Source organism: Malus sylvestris, chromosome 12, assembly GCF_916048215.2.
Source record: "Malus sylvestris chromosome 12, drMalSylv7.2, whole genome shotgun sequence".
Lineage (NCBI taxonomy): Eukaryota > Viridiplantae > Streptophyta > Magnoliopsida > Rosales > Rosaceae > Malus > Malus sylvestris.
The window spans coordinates 19,516,201-19,535,736 of NC_062271.1; the positions used below are offsets into that span (position 1 = coordinate 19,516,201).

At 37.9% G+C, this 19,536-nt stretch overlaps 3 protein-coding genes and 1 pseudogene across 4 annotated transcripts; all 4 read right to left on the reverse strand.

Moving 5' to 3' along the window:
* Positions 1-2,446: 2,446 nt before the first annotated feature.
* Positions 2,447-3,622, reverse strand: LOC126594179 (uncharacterized). Its single transcript, XM_050260396.1, has 4 exons — positions 3,299-3,622; positions 3,146-3,224; positions 2,968-3,055; positions 2,447-2,876 (listed from the first exon to the last, which is right to left on the reverse strand). The coding sequence occupies exons 1-4, from the start codon at positions 3,542-3,544 to the stop codon at positions 2,777-2,779; spliced, it is 513 nt and encodes a 170-aa protein (XP_050116353.1). The 5' UTR covers positions 3,545-3,622; the 3' UTR covers positions 2,447-2,776.
* Positions 3,623-5,146: 1,524 nt separating this feature from the next.
* LOC126593743 (serine/arginine-rich splicing factor RS2Z32-like) lies at positions 5,147-8,311 on the reverse strand. 2 transcript variants are annotated; one of them, XM_050259858.1, is made up of 7 exons: positions 8,175-8,311; positions 7,529-7,642; positions 6,932-6,971; positions 6,707-6,802; positions 6,261-6,448; positions 6,063-6,149; positions 5,147-5,725 (listed from the first exon to the last, which is right to left on the reverse strand). In XM_050259858.1, the coding sequence occupies exons 2-7, from the start codon at positions 7,633-7,635 to the stop codon at positions 5,314-5,316; spliced, it is 930 nt and encodes a 309-aa protein (XP_050115815.1). In that variant the 5' UTR covers positions 7,636-7,642; positions 8,175-8,311; the 3' UTR covers positions 5,147-5,313. The 2 variants fall into 2 exon arrangements, with proteins under 2 accessions (XP_050115815.1, XP_050115816.1); XM_050259859.1 differs by lacking the exon at positions 8,175-8,311 and having other exon boundaries at positions 6,932-7,245; positions 7,529-7,647.
* Positions 8,312-8,984: 673 nt separating this feature from the next.
* LOC126592218 (calcium-transporting ATPase 1, endoplasmic reticulum-type-like) lies at positions 8,985-10,000 on the reverse strand (annotated as a pseudogene).
* On the reverse strand, positions 8,985-15,921 carry LOC126592973 (protein NLP9-like). The gene is made up of 7 exons (XM_050258802.1): positions 15,760-15,921; positions 13,848-14,909; positions 13,533-13,577; positions 12,717-13,460; positions 11,848-11,971; positions 9,944-11,519; positions 8,985-9,755 (listed from the first exon to the last, which is right to left on the reverse strand). Exons 2-6 carry the CDS (start codon positions 14,802-14,804, stop codon positions 10,456-10,458), a joined length of 2,934 nt encoding a protein of 977 aa, XP_050114759.1. The 5' UTR covers positions 14,805-14,909; positions 15,760-15,921; the 3' UTR covers positions 8,985-9,755; positions 9,944-10,455.
* Between the last annotated feature and the right edge of the window lie 3,615 nt (positions 15,922-19,536).

The following is a 19,536-nucleotide window of genomic DNA, read 5'->3' on the forward strand; positions in this document are numbered from 1 at the left end:
TTACGAGTTATATGCTTGTTGGTACTGTCCGATGCACAAATGAGACATGCAAAATTTCAATGATCTCAAAGTTCATAATATTGTTGCCAAATCATTGTTCACTACATGTCCTTCGATTTATCGATACAAGCAAGGCCAGTAGCCGAAAAGACTCTCAAAAACGCTAATCTCCGGCACGTCGTACGGACATGTAACCCTAGTTTCTTGCCCAATGTAGTCTTGAGACTTTGTTTTCCCTCCACATGCAAACCAAAGATCGTACCAAGGATTAGAAAGATCAGAAGCAGGGTGGCCTTCCTGAGTGAATTCTTCATGCTTCAGTTGACTTTCATGATGTTGCTCACTTTGCCTGGAGTCTTCTCTCTTGTTCAGCTCGGCGCCATCTTCATTGCTGTAAATTCCATTGTCAACGACGTAGCCATCTTTCAAACAGTCACCAAACGAGTACTGATATTCTCTAAGCCAGTTTCCACAGCCGTAATATGGCGGCTCTTCACCCTCATAAGCCTCCTCCTCACGCTCAGCCTCGTTCCAGGCACAGCTTGGGAAATATTCACCCTCTGCCGTCCCATGCAATGGAGATGTTGCAGAAATTGGGTTGACAAAAGGGCATGGATACCATGTTGCATCTGACGACAGGTTTTCGCCATTGATGGCAACGACGTAAGTGGTATCATATGGACTGAAGTCGTTGTCCATTAGCTCGAGCCTCGTTCGGATTCAAGGCTCGAACGAAACTTGAACTTCCAAGCATTCTAGAGTTGCGACAATGCAGGAAAGGCTAAAGCATATTATACTATGTGGGAAAGGTTGTCTATTGATAAAAGAAAAGAAAAGGGAATACAAGCATATCAGATTTTGATCAAGATTCCGATTTGATCTACGAATTCTACCAAAAAATGCAGTAACTTTGGCCGCCTGCTAATCCTTTCCGGAATCAAATTCCTTCTTTTCGTATGTAAAGAATCAGAAAAGATTGCATCAAAGTTTGGCCGGCAAAGCATCTTTATCGAATTTCTTCTGCACTGAGAAAAAAAAAGGTTCACAGCTTCCACTTGCTGAGAAAGAATTTTCTCGGGGCAAACAGTCCCAATTGCTATCAAAGTGGTTGGCAACTTGGCATAGGATTTTCTAAAATTTCCATACCAGAAAAATTCTTGTTGAATCCATCAAACGAAGATCATAAAGAAGTCAATATGGCGGAAATCCGAAATGGCTCATTTCATTGCGGTTTACAATTACACAGAACATCTGAATTCCATTAGAGATGGAATATGTAACATGAAATTGAGTTGCATTCTAATCACAATGATCAGCAACCGAAATCGAAATTATGGACTAGGAAAAATCGCCAAGACTTCACAGATTCTCAAGGGAGGCTGGTCGTGTCTTGATCCCCATCAACGAAAATCGGGCGGTGCGCACGACGGATAAACCTGACAATCTCAGCAAACCGCCGTCGACGGTGATTTGGCAATGCCTGAGACGCCACATTCTTGGTTCTTGTCCTCGGAGCATCTTCAGTCAATGGAGGCATTGGCACCAGCGGCCCTTCAACGCCGTGAACAACGCAAGAATCGTCGACGTGGAGATTCGGGGCGGTGACAAGAACGTCGTTGAAGGAGACCCTTCTGCCGTCAGTGCCGAAAACAAGCCGTGTGTTGTGAGCAGGGAGGGTGGTGTTGAGAGGGAGCTTGAGGAGGGCTTGGAAAGGCAGGGCGCCGGAGGTGTAGACGTGAGCGCGGAGGGTGGTGGGGCCGAGCACCTTGCCTAAGAGGGAGTCGTCGGGTGGCACGAAGCAAGTCACTCTGGCGGCGGTGGTGGCGTTGGCGGTGATGTTTTGGGAATGTAGAGCGTGGGCGAAGATTGTGAAGCCGGAAGACGAGAGGGAAGTGAGCATGGCGTCGGAGCAGACGGCTTCTATGGCGGGAGTGATTGCTGCCAAGAAGGCTAGGAGGAGTAGAATCGACATGGCTGGAAATTTGGAGAGGGAGGAAGAAGGGAAAGGTTTCCTGAACTTGTTGGAAGAGTGGAGGTTGTGGTGGCTATGAATGTGGTTGAAATAACGGTTTTAACAGACTGGTGGACTTGGACAAAGCCCGAGAGTTTTTACTGGTGTCAAATCGTACGTCCACGCAAATTTCTCACTCCCCTCTCACTCTTTGAGCGCTTAGTCACAAAATCCCCACTTGTAACTGTATTTTTTTTAAGTCTCTAACGCATTTGACAACGTCGTTTAGGGCAATTGGTCAATATAGTGTTCTTACATCCTTGTTCACCTGTGTCTGATTGGGGTGCGGTTAGTTCTCCAGGAGGATGGCCCTGAAGCCCGTTTCTCGTAAATTGTAGTAGTTTAGAATATTGTATTGTCAGTATGGTTTACTCCACTAAAATAAATACCAAATGCAACAAAAATAACAATAATAATAATGAACAAAAGGCAATGTTAATCAAGTTGAGTTCTTTCTGCAGTATCAATTCATTTCAAGATGATTTTGGTACATAAGATTGGGGAAGGCCTCAACATTGTACAGAAGTGCTGAACATAAAAGCACACACAAACAAGCACTTTCGAATCCGAATTCATCGTGGCTTTCAACGAGCCTACATTGTTCCTCTCAAAATCTGCAGGTGCTGAAAAACTGGCAACCGATTGAGGAACTTCTGAAGGTCCATCAAAATTGAAGCTCTGCCAAAATCTGTTTCACCTCCATGCCTGAAAGCCTATTGATTTGCAGCTAAGCCTGTGACAACTAGTGGTGCAAATTGCACTAATTTAACTAGTAGTGCTGCTGGAGCTCTCTACTGCACTATTGAAGTTAACCAACTCTTTGGAATGGGGACCATAAACTGATTTAATTGTGTCCCTGCAGCTCCTACAATCAAAACATGGAAGCATGAGCCAAATTAGAAATGAAAATATTTTACGAAACTAATTAAAGATGTAAATAATAATAATAAGACCACCTGCAGGCCTCCTTGTTGAATTTCTTCTCACTAAACCCATACAAGGAGTGAAACACCTCAGCCTCCACACGGCAAAAATATGGACGTTCTGTCAAACACCTCAAAAATCAAAGTAAGATAACAATCCATCCAATACAAAACGGTGCGTTTCAAACATAACGAAAGAAAAATGCCTCACCGTCGTAAATCGAACACTTTCGCGTGCTTTTATCAAAATTCACACACCACCCATCTTCTCCGACCATGCTTCTGTAAAGCTGAAATTCATACAAATCAAACTCCAAATTTTGACGAAATTCATGAATTTCTCGGAGATTTTGAGAAATCAAACCTCGATGTCCGAAGGGTTGGTGAAAATCTCTTCTGGGGTGGCAAAGGAGGGGCCTTTGTCGAGTTTGCAGCAAGCTCCGCAGCCCTCCACGCACTGCCACTTCTGCTCCTTCCTTTTGGCTCCGAACCCGACACTCGTCGGCGCTGTCGGATTCGGGACCCGGGTTTTCTTTGTCTTGGCCGTCTGGCGCGGCCGGCGCGCCATGCTCACTATGCCTAGACAGGGCAGCGCCACCGCGTTGGACATTTTTGGATAAGAGTTAGCGGTGGCGGTGGTTTCGGTCTGTTTGGTCACTTGGATTCACAGTGGTATACATAATCTATTTATTTCCAATCACAAGTTTGCCCTTGTTAAAATACGGAGCTTCAACGATTACTCTTTACAGCTAAGGGTGTTATAGTAAATTCGAAAATTTGCCTATGTAAATTTATCAAGAACGCATTTCAAATCGAAAATAGGTTCTTGCTTATTGGAAAGTTAAATGTGGAGAATGGGCAATTAAATTATATTATATTACTAATGACATTTTATCGCAATGACAGAATAAATTATGTTTATGTCATTTGACCCCATGATTCATCTACTCTTATTAAAGCTAACTATCTAACCACAACAAGTGGTTCAGTAGTAAGGGCACGAAGTAGCTCCCCAATAAACAAAACAATGTGGGAGGTCCCAGGTTTGATGCTCCGAGCTAATTAGTCTGCATGATTTTAGCCATGGGCATGGTGAAATTCTCTATAATCTCTCTAGGCCTAGAAATGATAGATAGTCATGACTTACCACCAGGTGTTCCCTTTATAAAAAAAAAAAATATATATATATATATATATATATATATATATATATATATATTAAAGCTAACTATGTAACTTAGGAAGCTATAGCTCTCCTAAAGTAAAATATTATGATTATTATATATATATATATATATATATATATATATATTATTTTTACTTCAAAACTATTTAGAACACATAAATCATACTAAACTCATATTGGCAACAAAAACAAGAAGTCAAAACGACAAAATTGCAGCAAGCAAAGGTCGCACAAATTCTGAATTGTTTTAATCAATATGATGGAACACATATTTTTCGGAAGGATAACTTCGTGAGTAGTGACATAACTACTATTTGGTGATTCGATCAATAGGACACACTTATGAGATGAAACCATTCCCAACTACGATTGAGAGCTTCTTTACCTTTGATTGTGTAGAACACACTAGTACTAGATTATTGATTGACGGATCATTTGACAAGTGATTCGGATCTAAAATAGTCGTCTGTTTAGAATTTTGAATTTTTTGCTTTACTTTAGAGGTCCAAAATCCAAATTAGCTGTGCGCTTATTGTAACTACGGCTCTTTCTTTGTAATTATGTTGTCTTGGTAATGAATTCATAATTGTCCTGGTACCTGAGACGAGCTATGGATCTTACACTTAAGAGAAGACGCAACAAGCACATATCGAACTCATTCATACAATTCAAAATTGGTTGCATTAGGTACGTGCTGAAGAAGCATAAGACCCCAGCCCGTCTCAACTCTCAAGATTTGTAATGTAGATTGCGCAATCTGATTGTAGGTACGGAATGTATCTATGATTTGCACTATTGCGATCATTGTTTGTTTAGCCCAAATTCGCCATGTATCACAATAGTGCAAATCGCATAGCGAACTGGAAGAAAGAATAATTTCTTTTCACCATAAAACGAAAGAATACGAAGATGCATTCCGTAGTGGTAGACATTCATTCGAAACTTGCACAATGTAGCTTGCTGTATAGAATTAAGTTGTTTTCAGCCCAAAATATAAGTTCCTTCGTTATCAAACAGAAACCCGAATTCTGAATAGCAAGATACATTTTTACTAGACTGTCCGACAACACAACATATGACCAAAAATAGTCCGACAAGAAAGAGAGAATACCAAGTTAAATACAATCAACAAGAAAACTAACATTTTATATTAAAGTTTACCCGAGTAAATGACATTTCTTTTCCCCAGAACCCTATGGTGACTCGCTGCCTCTGGGAGTGCGACGGTTGTCATCATCATAATCAGCGACGGGGCTCCGATCGGGACTGGGACTGCGACCGCGACCATCGGCTTCAGTAGGGCTTGGATACTTCCTGACAACAGGGCTGTCTCTACCAGGGCTAACAGGACTTCTGCTCCTTAACCTGGGGCTAACCGGACTTCTACTTCTTACCCTGGGGCTGTAATCAGAGCCCTCTTTCTCCATTTCCATTCTACCATTTCTGGGGGAAGGGCTACGTCTCCCACGAGGACTGTCTACATCAGGTGTCAGGCTGCGCTTCCTCCCTCCTTTTGAGGGCAGTGGACTCTTCCTGTAAGAAGGGCTCCGTGATCTGTCATAGCGATCCTCACTTCGCCCTCTCCTTGCTGGGGACCTTGAACGGCTGCCAATAAGAAATGATCTGGTTGATAAATATAAATATATGGAATATGTAGGCGTATCCCAAGGAAAATCATGCATCTGAATCTAAGTTTGTTTAACATTTCCCATCAGGATTAATTTGCAAGAGGATATTGCTTTGCTCGTTCTCTAGAAAAAAGAACACTATCAAGCCTTCTATACCCCAATCATGTAATTCGCTTAACTCACTACAAAAGTCCAGATAACTACAGTAAGATGTGTAGGATGTTGGCATATAACCATATCAAAATTAAAAATAGCACATGCTCTATTATCATAAAATTCCTCATAGACATTATCAGGATCGAGAGCATACTGACCTATAGCTGCGGCTTCGGCTGTAACTTGGGCTACGGCTTCTTCCACGGCGAGAACGTGATCCAACTGGTGAGCGACTCCGCCCGCGACTGAAATACAAGTTGAGCAATGTGAAATAAAGGCTGCTACAGAGATCATCCAAAAAAAGGGAAGAGGAATAACGACAAACAATGAAAAAAGACTTGATAACAAGTACCAACCTTAATTCCTTTGGACTATTTTTGCACTGCCTTTCAATATGGCCTCTTTCTCCACAGCGATAGCACTTATTCTTCCAGTCCCCAGCCTTGCAATCACGAGCCCAGTGGCCGTCAATGCCACAATTAAAGCAACGTCCAGATCCAGGAGTAGGACCTCTGCCTAAATATTCCCGCGAACCACGTGGTGCCTTCCCCAAAGTAACAAAGAAAAAACTATCAGTCTGATACAATAAATGAACACAAACACAAACCTGAAAAACTAACACAACAATATAAGGGGGCGTAGATATGACGGATTTAGGTGGAAGATCAAACAAGATTAAGAGTACAGTAGTTGGCAAGCAATCACGAAAGTACATGGGGCATTTTAATTCAACTTGAAACAATCCAACTATAACATGTATAGGTATTTTACTCGGAAAGAAACATCCAGCTAATAAACTTACCCCTTTTGCAAATTCCACAATGAGACGACTTCCATCAAATTCCCGACCATCTAAGCTATATCTTGCATCATCAGCATCTCGAGGATCACTAAAGTCCTATTATCAGAAGGTGAGAGCAGATGCCACAAAAGGAACCAACCAATATTGGGTTATATGATCCATAAACGGATCTCAAGAAAACATTGTAAGCAAAAAAATCAGAAAGAAGAGGAAATAAAAACTTACAACAAAAGCAAACTCCCGCTTCATGTCCACATCACGTACTCTGCGTAAACGGTTTCCAGAAACAGTAAGGCTATCATTACTTTAAGAACTTCAAGTGTATGATACTTCGCCCGTCACAGACAAACTAAACACCAGATTGAGATTGTTGCCATTTCGATAAAACAAGCAATAAGACTACAGAAAGAATCGCCAAAGTCTCCTATACACTCTGCAAGATTTTCCACCAAGGCCACACTCGGCAAAATTTCCACCAATTCCACCAAGGTCACCCTCCCACCATAGACCTCCAAGTAAGGCCACCAAACCCAAGAAACCTTCAACAAGATCATTCAAGTTAAGAAAACACTTGGGGCTAAAAGCTCCCACACACAAGCTGAAAAGTTACATTAAACCAAGCACTAAAGCAAGCTTGGCAAGAAACCAAAAGGTCCCCAACCTTTTTGGTGGAATATTTTGACAGCTCTTACAAATAGATTAGTTTAACATTACATTTAAGTAATAAGACGCATTAGGATAACCATTGTGATATCAAATAAATTGGATAAACAGAAATTTTGTCGCTCAAATCGCATTCTAAAAAAGGACATTACTTATTACCTTCCATATCTGTTGAACAGCCGTTCTAGATCACGTGAACGCGTGCGTGAAGACAACCGACCAACATAAAGACGGGTGTTGCCATATCGATCATCATAACGAGGCATTGTCAAGCTGCAGGAAAATTCGTTATCATTATAAGCACCAGGCCCTATGTGAAAACTTGGTAAAATTTCAAAATCAGTAATTTAACATTAATAATAATAAAACACTAAACAGCAGAACATCTTCATACTCTCGATTGTATCGATTAATGAATTTTCAAAACGTTAACAAGAAAAAGACCCAAATCATTAGCATCCACAAAATTTGAATGGGACCCAATAAATATTCACACTACACCAATTCTTCATCCTGAGCAATCCAACCATAAACCAGCTCTAAAGACACGCTTTGCTTTCACAAATAAGAATCCCTAATTCGTAATTACAACCGGTAATTAACCTCGAAACAAACCCAGAATCCACTAATATGTAGCTCAACGCATAAATTCAAAAGAAAATTATCGCATAAACATATCGAATCAAATTTGAACACCATCATATGGAATAAAAATCCAAAATTTGTGAAACAAACCCCCTGAGAATGTATAATAAACAAGAAAACCCTAAAAAATTCCTAATTTTATGTTGTTACAGGTGCGTACCTTGAACGCTTACAAAAATCCCCAAATTTCGATGTAACCCTAATCACGCTTGCGGAACACAGTGAGATAGAGAGAGGGACTCCGCATAATTTATAGAACGAACCGACCGGTTGGACGGCCACGATACGTTTTCAATAATCGAGCGGTTGTATTGGGCCTAAAATGGGCCTGGCCTTTCTGAATCAGTACAAATAGAGGTTTGTTACAACGCTCGGTCCCTAGTTTTGGTAACTACTCATAAAAAGCACTTCTGCTAGAAGTACCTTTTCTTGTGAACACATTGGAGATTTCTATCAAAAATCCAAAAGCCCTTCGAAGTGCTTTCTAAAATAGCACATGACGGGTGCTTCTAAAAAATCTTCCATGAGCCAAAAGCGCTTCTAAATTTTTTCGTCAAACATAGTTATTGAATGAGGGAAATAAACTTAGAATTTGGACAAAATCAGAATTTATAATTGACATACACCAATCTTCTTGTTTGGATTCATAAACATAGAAATTTAGAATTTTCACGTGGAAAAAAACCTTAGAATTTGAGACCTCCAATTCTCAAGTTTAAATTCTATGTAAATAAGTATCATTTTTCAATTTCTATAATTAAAAGTTTAAAAATAACAAATTCCGTATTCAATTCCAATGTTCTTTTAAGTTAATCAAACAAGAAAATTCACAAATTCCACAAAATAAATTCCCGTCATTTCAATTTCTGTCATTTTAAAATTCATTAGTAATCTTAAATTTGTTCATCTAAATATAATATAAACGAATTTGACAGTCAATAAGTGCCTTTAAAAAAAGTGCTCACAAGCATTCAAAAGAGCAAATTTATTTAATTAAACTTTCTAGGCTTTTCTAGTGAACGACGATTCTTACACAATGTGCTTATGAGCCTGGGAAGTAAATTCCACTGTATCTACCACGTTACAGAACTTTGCACGGATCAGAATCAGCCTGGTAGGCAAAAGATTTTCACTCGGATAATTTGCGGATATGAAGGGGGAAAAGTTAAACCAGTTTTCACAACCACCAAAATGTTTAATGAACACAGAAACAAAATAAATAAAACCTAGCAAAGATATATGGATCAGGGGCTCTGCTTATGCAAAAGTTGAAACCTACTTGTCCATCTCTCCACAAACTTCAGGATCATATTAACGAGAACTAACGGAAATGCAACCGCCAAAGCCGCCGCTCGTTCTAGCTCAGGGGCACAACACGGGATACTTGAACAAAGAATGGCGCATGGAGGATAAAGAAGTGCGGGCCAAATGAAACAGACACGACCGTGAGGAGCCAGGAGTTTATCCATGGGGCATTGGCACAAGGCTTCTGTCCTCAGAAAGCGAGAGGGCCCCGAGAGAGTTGAACATTTTGATGGGGATCAACACGAAGAGGGACACCATGGAAATCATCACAGGGGTTATTATCAAAGGAGAAAATCTGAGACTATCCCCAATTGGCGAGCTGGGATTATGTGACACGGGGGGAGCCATCCCCACTGAGATTAAGACTCGAGAAAAACCATGTGTATGCCAAATAACGAATATGCCGACAGTTGCCAGTCCAGCGTACATCCCAATCCTGTCCAGCATAATCAAGTTTCAAGTGAATGTTAGTGAGAGCATTCTCAGGTGACCTCGTACAAAAAGAAGCAACAAAATGCAACAAGTCGGAAGAAATAAGAAAATTAAACTTAAGCTACCAAATAAGGGAATTATAACAAGCGCTGAAAAGTATGATTGAACAGGCGAAAACAACTAGATAAATACCTCAGTTCCAGAGAAATGCCCCATTGCAATCCCAACATCAGCAAGCATGAACTCCATCGGTGGCGGTGATAGAAGTGAACTATATTTGACGAGCACATTGTGGCCTAAAATACTTTTCCCTTAGAACAAAACTGATTTGAAAGATAAAAGTGTTTCACTTCATGGAAATTTTATCTCTTCAAGTTCATATATATATTATATATGATCTGTACAAACTGGGATTAAGCATTGCAGATTAATACCCCTCTAACCTTTCTATGACTACATCCATTCTAACATATACAGAGCTTATTGTAACATGGATCATATAGGCCATATCTTCTCTTTGCTTAATTCGGAACTATTTTAATACCCAACCTGCTAATATTAGAAAGGAGCAATGACGTCTCAATTGGTGACCATCTCATCAACGTCCCCTCCCACCACCATGGAAGTACTTAACCCCATAGGAAGTAGAATATAAAGCGAGTAGAAAATTCCTATCAAGTATACTATAAAAGCAAACACAAAATTTACCCCAGAAAGTTGCTACTTCCAGAACTACCCACGCCGGAAGGTATATCACGGACCATGAACTTAGCACAACGCTTTCCGATGTCATCCAGTATCTCAAGACACTCCTGCAAATCTGCATCGCTGACTAACATCACCCATTCCTCTTCATCATCCAAATACTTGAGTTGGAATGTCCCATTTTGCAACTTCAACCTCTTTGCAACCTCTTCATACAGTTGAAGGCACCCAAGAGAAGGCTCAAACTTGAACCTGATTGTATCCTCTTTATAAGTAGCTTTCACGATTATTTTTGACCCATTCTCTCCAGTGCTTGTCTCGACTTGTGGGTGCTTTTGCTCCTCAAAGCTCTGAGTGCTTGATGAGTATCCCTGCATTGTTGAACCAAAGTCATTCGATGAATCCGTCAAGCTCGAAGAACTATGTTGGTTATATTCAACAATCCCATCATCTCCATGTACTCCCATGTCCATCTCATCAGCAGCAACCAACGAGCTTGAGTTCTGAGACACAAAGTGGCAGTCAGAATTGTCTAACCTTAGACTGTTTTGGATGTGACCCCATTTATTAACTTCTTTTGCAAGATAAGAGCCCTTCGAATCAGGTGTGATCCCATGGTTAGTAGGATCGCATGATCCAAAATCCATTGCAATCGGCTTAGAGTCCCCTTGAGGCATGAAAGGGATGCTCTGTGTCTTTACCTCTTTCTCATGAGAAGTTGGAACACAACTCCCATCCTCTTCCAACTTAACTGTCAAACTCTCACCAGTATTGTAGGAAGGCATTGAAATGGGATGTCGGGCAACTGGCTCAGAGTTCTCAACAAGCAGGTTCTTCTCAGGAAATAAAAGATTTTTTGGTGCATCAACTTCTTGGATGATGGATCCTGTTGTCACAAACCCCCCAGTAGTTGGGTCATACTTCAATCCTCCCTCCACCCCCTGAACAGAATCAAGCACCGTCTGTATTTTCCGCAATGAACGGTTCACCTTATTTATTTTACGAGATGGCCATCTTGAGATCCCATGTTGTCTGCAGATCCTTTTTAGCGTAGTGGGACAAACTGCCAAAAGCCAATGATACATTAAGTGAAGAAATCCTTTTAAATAATTAGCAGGAATTATACTTAACAATGAAATGATAATTTGCATGGAAACTTGACAGTAAATGTTTGTTTTCTACATGGAGTCATGGACTGACTAGAGCATGGAGGAAAAATATAATTTTCTGTAAGAAAATAATAAAGGCAGAAAAATAAGCTTCATTTGTGCCTTATCATAAAAAAGTTTATAATTAATAGAGAATATGTGAAGTTATTTATTAAAATGAATTCATAAGATAAAACCAAATATGGATTCTTAAAAAGTAGACTCGTTATACATGACTCTCACCTCCTATACTTTTTGCAGCATCCTTGAGACTCCCAGAGAAGTACTGCTGTAAAACACTCAAGCTTACATTTTTCTCCGCCGTACTTCGCTTTTTCTCCGCCTGCCTTGTTGACCCACTTGGTGCCTATACAATGAAGAAGAGTACAAAAAAGTTATCCCTCCAACAATATTCCTCACGTGAGAGCCAACGAAAAACCATTATACAATAAAAACATAGCATTCCAGGTAGGGATAATAAGGACCCCTTGCAGTGTTTCCATATTTACAAAAGCAAATACATGGAGATGTTTAATTTCAACCGGCAGAAAGAAACATAAGGATAATGTTGGTCATTATTGGGACTTAATGCAGAACAGAAAAGATGAGGTCTGTCTCAAGGAAGGATTACACATAAGATTACTACATAATATTTATGTTGGATATAGATGTTCCTTATCTTTAAAGGCATAAAAAATAAATCATCTTGATATTATATCTAGCAGCTTCTTTCAGAAAGCAACTTTAAAGGCAACAATCTTGTCAAAAGGAGGGTAAAACTATTATGATTTCTTGGTTCTACAATGCTTTCCATTGAGAGTTACATCTAATTGTATCTACATAATTTATTTTTCTATTTATGTTTTAGAACAGTGGACAATAAACCTCCATTCTGGTTATAACTAGTAGTTCCTACAATATGTACTAGATAACTAACAAAAACTCAATAAGACAAAAAAATATCTCCATCATTATAACTAACAAAAACTCAATAAGACCAAAAAATATCTCCATCACTGTTTCAAATTAAACATCATAAAAACTATAAAGTTCTCTAAAGAAACTGAAACAAGTGAATTATCCACAATATTGTTCTTTTATAAAAGCAATACCTGTTTAGGAGGATTATCTCTTTCGATTCCCCCATTTCTTTGATTAAAAACATTAAAGGTGACATTTTCAGCTGAATTCATTTCACTATCTGACAGTGTTGTCTGAAAATTTCTTTGTGGGATATTAGGGCTTGTCTCCTTCTGAAACCCAGTGTTGGCGCTTCCTAACCCAACTAATTCTGCATCTGAAACTGTCCTTAAACTCTTGCATATTCTCTGCATGGTACCTGAGAGGTTGTTTAACAGAAGTTGTTGTTCTGTACTCCCCTTCACATTGACAGGGAGAAAAAACTCCAATATATAGTCATCATCACCGGTGTAGGTGCTCCTTAGCCTAATTGCAACAGCAGCGTTCAAACCATACTTGCGTGCATGATGAACAAGTGGATATTCATATATATTATATGCTTTAACATCATTAATGAAGAATGGATGATTTGATTGCAGTGCTTTACCAGCAATTCCCTCCCCTTCCTCAAGATGATGTTCTGCACATGCATGCACAAAGCCTTGCATTCTTCTATCATTTACATAACAAGCTGTTTCCTCGATGCAAAGTATACATTTCTCATCTGAATTTGCAAAACCCCCTTTGACACGTACTCTTTTAATTCCATCATCATCTCCCTCAGAGTAGCAACAAGGAATCCAGGTCATAGCCAATGGCAATAAATGTGCATGGCATATAACACGCAAGACATCATTTATTTCAGTTAAAGCAGCTCTTTGGTTCTTTGAGAGGCACTGCAAGCAAAGGTTCTCTCATAAGAAGTGTAGAAAATAACAAAAAAATAGATAACATATTCTGATATGTACCTGGGGAAGAAGTCGGAGAGGCGCATTGGTCTTCAAATTAACGGCCTGCACATAATTGCCATCAAAATATATTAATTTTTACACTTAAACATCGACAACAATAATCAACACATGTGAAACATATAGGGTAGTACAATTTGTAATCTTGGGAAGCACCTCACAAAAATTAGTAAATGTAACCTTTTGGGGCATTCATTACATCTACTAATTCTACTAACATGAACCTAAAAGTTTAACAAAGAGAAGAAAAAGCATTTGCATCAATCATCTGCATATGGTACGTGTGTGCTGTTACACGAGAAGAGAGAAACTGACCTGAAGTGCACTGCAAACTATTTCCATCTCTGTATCGAAATTGGATTTCTCTTTTGTACTGACAAGTTCCAATACAGCGCAACATGAACTTTCCAGGTCAAAATCAAAAATCGGTAAGGCAATTGATCCACGAACCTGATGATTAGCAGCATAATCCACCCGCAGGTACTCAGTCTTATTGTATAAATTAACATTTGAAGTCCACTCTGGAGTTTTGGAGACAAATACACGGCCAGGAAGACCCAAGATAGAACCCTGTTTTTCTTCTGCAGAGAACGTAAACATCCTTGAGACTTCACGATACCCTGTAAGAATATGGTCAAGCAAGTAGGGTTGCTCACAAGTGCTTAATAAGTATTGATCACCATGCTTCATGGGAACCCATAATTGCGCTAAAATACCCCCACCAGAAGTCTCTTTAAACATCGACAATGCCTTAAGCATCTTCTCATTGAGTGACAATCCAGGTGGCCTATAGATCATATAGTCTTCCATGCCCATGACATTATTCTGTTGAAAAGACCCATTATTTAGCTTAACAATTGAGTCATTCGCATCATTGGAATCTGTTGAAACACCATATTGGGGGGTTCCCACGTGCTCAAACACAATTTTTTCTCCACAATTGAAACTTCCCCCAACATTGAAAGTTCCCGCACCACTCGTACCTGGCAATTGCTCACCATTATGTCCTACGAAATTCAAGGCATCCAAGGGTGTATAGGTCACTGATGGACATGATGGCATCCCCAAAGAGGCTGCAATCTGGTCCGTTGCTGCTGGGCTGCACCATCCAGCATAAGTGTCAAAGTTCATGAGCTCAGAAATGTTATTAAACATATCCTCTGAGATCGGGTTCCCTGTTCCATCGTCAAATGATGCCAAATTCTCAACCTGAGCTCTGGCAGCAGCCCAGTGATCATTTCCCTTATCTTTAGGCGAAAAGTGATAATCCATATTCAGATTAAAACCCAAATTTGATCAAAAATGACTACTGCTAAAATTTGACCATATAACTATACGTGTATTGCCACATCGATCATCACAATTAGGCATTACAAGCTGCAGAAAAAAAGCACTAAGCATGGTAAGCATGGAAACCCTGCTACAAATTTCAGATCCAGATATCTAACACTAACCATAAGGATATATTAAAAACCATAGCATCTTAACGCTATCAGTTTGTATCTATTAATGACTTTCTCAACACACTAACACACATCTTTCCGGACCAAACTCATTACTCTAGTTAACATAAAAAAAAATGAACAATAAGGGCTCATTTTAGCATCCAAAATTCTGAGTGGAACCCTATAAAATTTGCTTAAAATTAAAAATAAAAATCATCTACTCAGACAAAACTCATTACTTCAGTTAACAAAAAAAACCATGAACAAAGTAAGGGCTTGTTCGAGCAACGAAAATTTAACAATGATCTATTCGGACCGAACTTATTACTTCAGTTAAGAAAGAAACATGAACAAAAGAAAGAAACACGAACAAATAAGCACTTGCTTGAGCATCCAAATTTCAGTGAAACCCAATAAAATTTTGCTTAAATTAAAAAAGTTAAACACTAAATATCAGTTATTCATCTTTTTATTCGGTGGAAATCAATTCTCCATCTGAATAGTCCTAACAGTAAACCCCAACCAAATTTTCACAAACAACAACTTTAAAGCTCTAATTACATTCCCTAATCAAATTAACAAACAAAAACCCAGCATCTATTAATCTCTAACTCAACACATCAATTCAAAGTGCACGAAACCAATCAAAACCCCAACAAGTAAAATAAAATAAAAATTCAAAATTTGCAAGCTCACCAACATACTAGTGAATAAAACACGAAGAAACCCCCAAAACAAAACCCTAGTTTCTAAAAACTTGCATAATTATCAAACGCGCGTACCTTGACTGGTAAGAAAAATCCCCAATTTTTCGCTTTCGCCCTAACAACTCATCCGGGCTGGCGCAGAGAGAGAGAAATGATTCTCTGTCGTTGCGTGTTATAGGACGAACCCACTGGGTGTACGGTCAGGATGCGTTTGCTTTGATGGGAGGGTCGAGATTGAGGAAGATTAAATAAAATTGAATATTCCGTTGTGACATCATGACGCCAGATATCGTTGTTTCTGACATCAACCGCAGATTTCGCTGTTTGTGATACCGCCAAATTCCGCTGTTTGTGACATCACCGCCAAATGTAACTTTTTTCTGTCAAAATTTCCAATTTTGTATGTAGTTTCATAGGCAGATTCATTGCATTTGCCCCAGTTTAGACGATCCTTATCCTCGACGAAATTCAGACTTGGTTCGATAATTATTTTGTTTTTAATCGTTTAAGTTTCGATCATTTTTCGATATAAGTGTCTTCATTTGTGTTTTGGGATATAAGAATGGCTCTTCTTTTTCTTTTTCTTTTTTTAAATAAATATTATTTTGTCAAAACGACATAGTTTCGGAGCCTTAGTTTAATAAAAATAAATAAACACCAAGAGCCAAAATAATAAACGCATGGATGATGGATATGTTACTCGAAGGAGATCACGACGTAGAGCTCAAAGAATCACAAATTTACATCATTATCATGTGGAGCTCGTTGTTGCTATCATTGATAAGCAACTTGTGGAATTAAATAGTTGCTTGATGAGGTAAATACATATTTGCTTCTTTATTTAGCAAGTTTGAGCCCGGATGATTCATTCTAGGCTTTTGATGAACAAAAGCTAATTTGTTTTGCTCATTTTATCCGAATGAATTTACTACTTGTCAACTCTTGGCACTTGAATACCAACTTGGGCATTATATTCTTGATATGCGTTCAAGTAGTGAATTTTCTCAATTGAAAGGAATTGGTAGCCTTGCAAAAAAAAAAAATGGTGGAGATGGGGAGGAATAGAGTATATAATCATGTGTATTTGCTAATTACATTGGCTTTAGTTCTACCAGCTGCTACTGCTTCAGTGGAGAGAGCTTTTTCGGTTATGAATATTGTGAAGATTCCATTGTGTAATCGAATGGGATATCAATGGTTGAGTGCTAGCATGGTGGTTTATATTGAGAGCAATGTTTTTTCTTCCATTGACAATGAAGCTATAATGCAACGTTTTATGAAATCGCGTCGGGGACTATTGTAACTTGTATTGTTATTTGTTCTATAAGTTATGAATGGTGGAACTATAGTTTAATTTTTAAGGTTATTAGAGGTCTAAAAAATGTTTGTAAACTTTTACATATGACCCCTCCGAAATATTTTTCCTGGATCTGCCACTGCTTAAGAGTAAGGTTTTTGAGATTGAAGTGGCTGGGGTTGGGGCTGGACGAAGGACATCTAGATTATGATGAGAAAGTATTCAATAAAAAAGATGAAAATGTTGTCATAGCATTCTAATATATATTGTGATTGTTTAAATCCTAAGTAGAGATCTATTAGGAATCTTTTGATTTTTCCTATTAGACTTTATATTCTTGGAGAGCAAGTTTATCTCCTCTTTACTACTATAAATAACGGCACAAGGAATGGAGAATAACAAAGAATTTCTCAAACCTATTCTTCACTCTCTTTCTCTCCATGTTGCACCCTTTTTTTCTCTCAATTAAATATATGCTACAACAGAAAAATGAATGAAAAAAATCTTGAAGTTAAAATAGTTAGGTTTTGGTTTTCATTTTGTATCTCCTCATATATTTCTTTTACATCTCTCCAACCTATCTTTTCTCAACTTTATATGTCATTCCTCCCATGTATTTCTTCCTTATCTTTAATGGAAAAATAAAAACAAACTATTAAAAATGAAATAGTTATTAAACAAATCATAAATAAAAATGGTTCTTTATACAAACAAAAAAATATTGATAAATGTTCTTAGCTAACTAAGTTAAAATCTCTTGCTAAATAAATAGATAAATATGAGTTGATAAAGACGAACAACCTATGTCACTAGCACTATGATGTAGTATTATGTATCTCAATCTTTAAATAAAAGTCTCATGTTTAACTTTCATAAATGATAAATTTGATACAATTATAACTAGAATTAGTGTGCGACTTAAGTCAAATCAATCTCCTACCCCCAATATCATTGTATATAAGGAACAGCCTATTTCTATACATTAATTAGTATAAAACATGAGCATTATTGGGAATAGGATTCAAATTCTTCTTATTTTGTTATATGGAGAGAGTGTAAACGGATTAAGCGGCAAGTGTTTTTACAACTGTCCATTGAAATTAAAAGCTGGGCAAAACGATTATGTATTATTTAACAACTTAAGTCCGTTGACATTTAGTACTACGGTCTTGTGGTATCACTCTTCACTTGTAAAGAAAATGTATTAGATTCAATTCTGGCAAACCTATTAGAAGGCTTTACTCACTTTCCCACTTAGTAGTAAATATTATCGTTTGTTGAAAAAAAAAAAAAAAAAACAACTTAAGCCCGTTTTGATAATTATTTTGTTTTTAATTGTTAATTTTTAATTTTGTTTTATATTACCATGCATATATAATTACATTAGTCTAATTATGTACCATGCATGTCACAACTCTAAACCCCTTGCTTTGTTCGTCGAAAAGTTTCGTCACATACCTTGGTTAGGTAAATTTAAGTTGACCTTGATGTAATGACTATTTTCCTTGTGGAAATTCTGCAGAATTAAACCACTAGTATAGGTGAGACTTGTGTGCTCCATTAGAGTTGGTCATAATTAGGTTTATGGATTACGCATTGATAGTAAGTATATATAATACATATATAAATGAGGGCAGATCCGTGATACCATTTTTTTACACAACATTTTACACATGTTTTTGTGGCGGCTACTCCATAATGTATTTTAACGATATGAACCGTTTATCTTTAAAACATCATTCATACATCATCCTTGCAAAAAATTAGACAAATCTAAAATTATTAAGACATTCATTTGTAGTGAAGAAATGAACAAATACCGTTCAACAAAGAAACCATAAACCATTAATTTAACGGTCATATAGTTTCAGATTTTGATGATTTTTGGTAGACATGACCTTTAATGGAAAACCTAAAATATAGAATTCAGATCATTAAAATACATTACTATATAAGCTGCACAAAATATATGTCAAAAGTTGTGTAACAAAAATAATGCCATGGAGCTGCCGCCATATAAATATATAGTGGAGCTCGCACATTTGTCAGCTAATAAATTGATTCGGCACTAATCCCTCACCCAAGCTTACGGCTTACCTCATATTTCAAGAGTATGGTTTTATGATAGAATGTTGGGCTAATTAGAGCATCTTCAAAGAGATATCAAAATATCAAAATCAACAATAACAGTAAAAAAATGCAACTACAATATTTTTCAACCGAGAAATCAAATATGATGTAGCATAACATGGAATACCAGCTCTTCCTCTTGCTGCCAAAGAGCTGCCAAATTTGACAGCAGTGTCAAATATTTTTTATTAGTTTTTTTTAGGGTAAATTACATAGTAGCCATTCAGGTTTGAGCTTTATTGCAATCTCATACAACATCTTTAAAACATTTCACTTTCATACCTCAAGTACTATTTTATTTCAATTTCATACAACCGTTAGATTTTCCATCCATGGATCTGTTAAATGCTAACGTGGCTGCCAAATGTCTGCCACGTGGCAAATAAAATAATTTTTTTTTAAAAAAAAAAAACCTGAAATTGGAA

Bases quoted from the DNA above. Each gene is read 5' to 3' on its own strand.
- LOC126594179 (XM_050260396.1), bottom strand. From the start codon at position 3,544: ATGTCCAACGCGGTGGCGCTGCCCTGTCTAGGCATAGTGAGCATGGCG. The intron at 3,225-3,298 runs GTTTGATTTCTC...TATGAATTTCAG, and splicing joins CCAACCCTTCGGACATCGAG to CTTTACAGAAGCATGGTCGG. The intron at 3,056-3,145 runs GTGAGGCATTTT...GGTGTTTGACAG, and splicing joins AAAGTGTTCGATTTACGACG to AACGTCCATATTTTTGCCGT.
- LOC126593743 (XM_050259858.1), bottom strand. From the start codon at position 7,635: ATGCCTCGTTATGATGATCGATATGGCAACACCCGTCTTTATGTTGGT. The intron at 6,150-6,260 runs GTTGGTACTTGT...CTTGTATTTCAG, and splicing joins AATAGTCCAAAGGAATTAAG to TCGCGGGCGGAGTCGCTCAC. The intron at 5,726-6,062 runs GTCAGTATGCTC...TCTTATTGGCAG, and splicing joins AGCCGAAGCCGCAGCTATAG to CCGTTCAAGGTCCCCAGCAA.
- LOC126592973 (XM_050258802.1), bottom strand. From the start codon at position 14,804: ATGGATTATCACTTTTCGCCTAAAGATAAGGGAAATGATCACTGGGCT. The intron at 11,972-12,716 runs GTATTGCTTTTA...TTCATTGTATAG, and splicing joins GAGATAATCCTCCTAAACAG to GCACCAAGTGGGTCAACAAG. The intron at 11,520-11,847 runs GTGAGAGTCATG...GGCTTTTGGCAG, and splicing joins TGCTGCAAAAAGTATAGGAG to TTTGTCCCACTACGCTAAAA.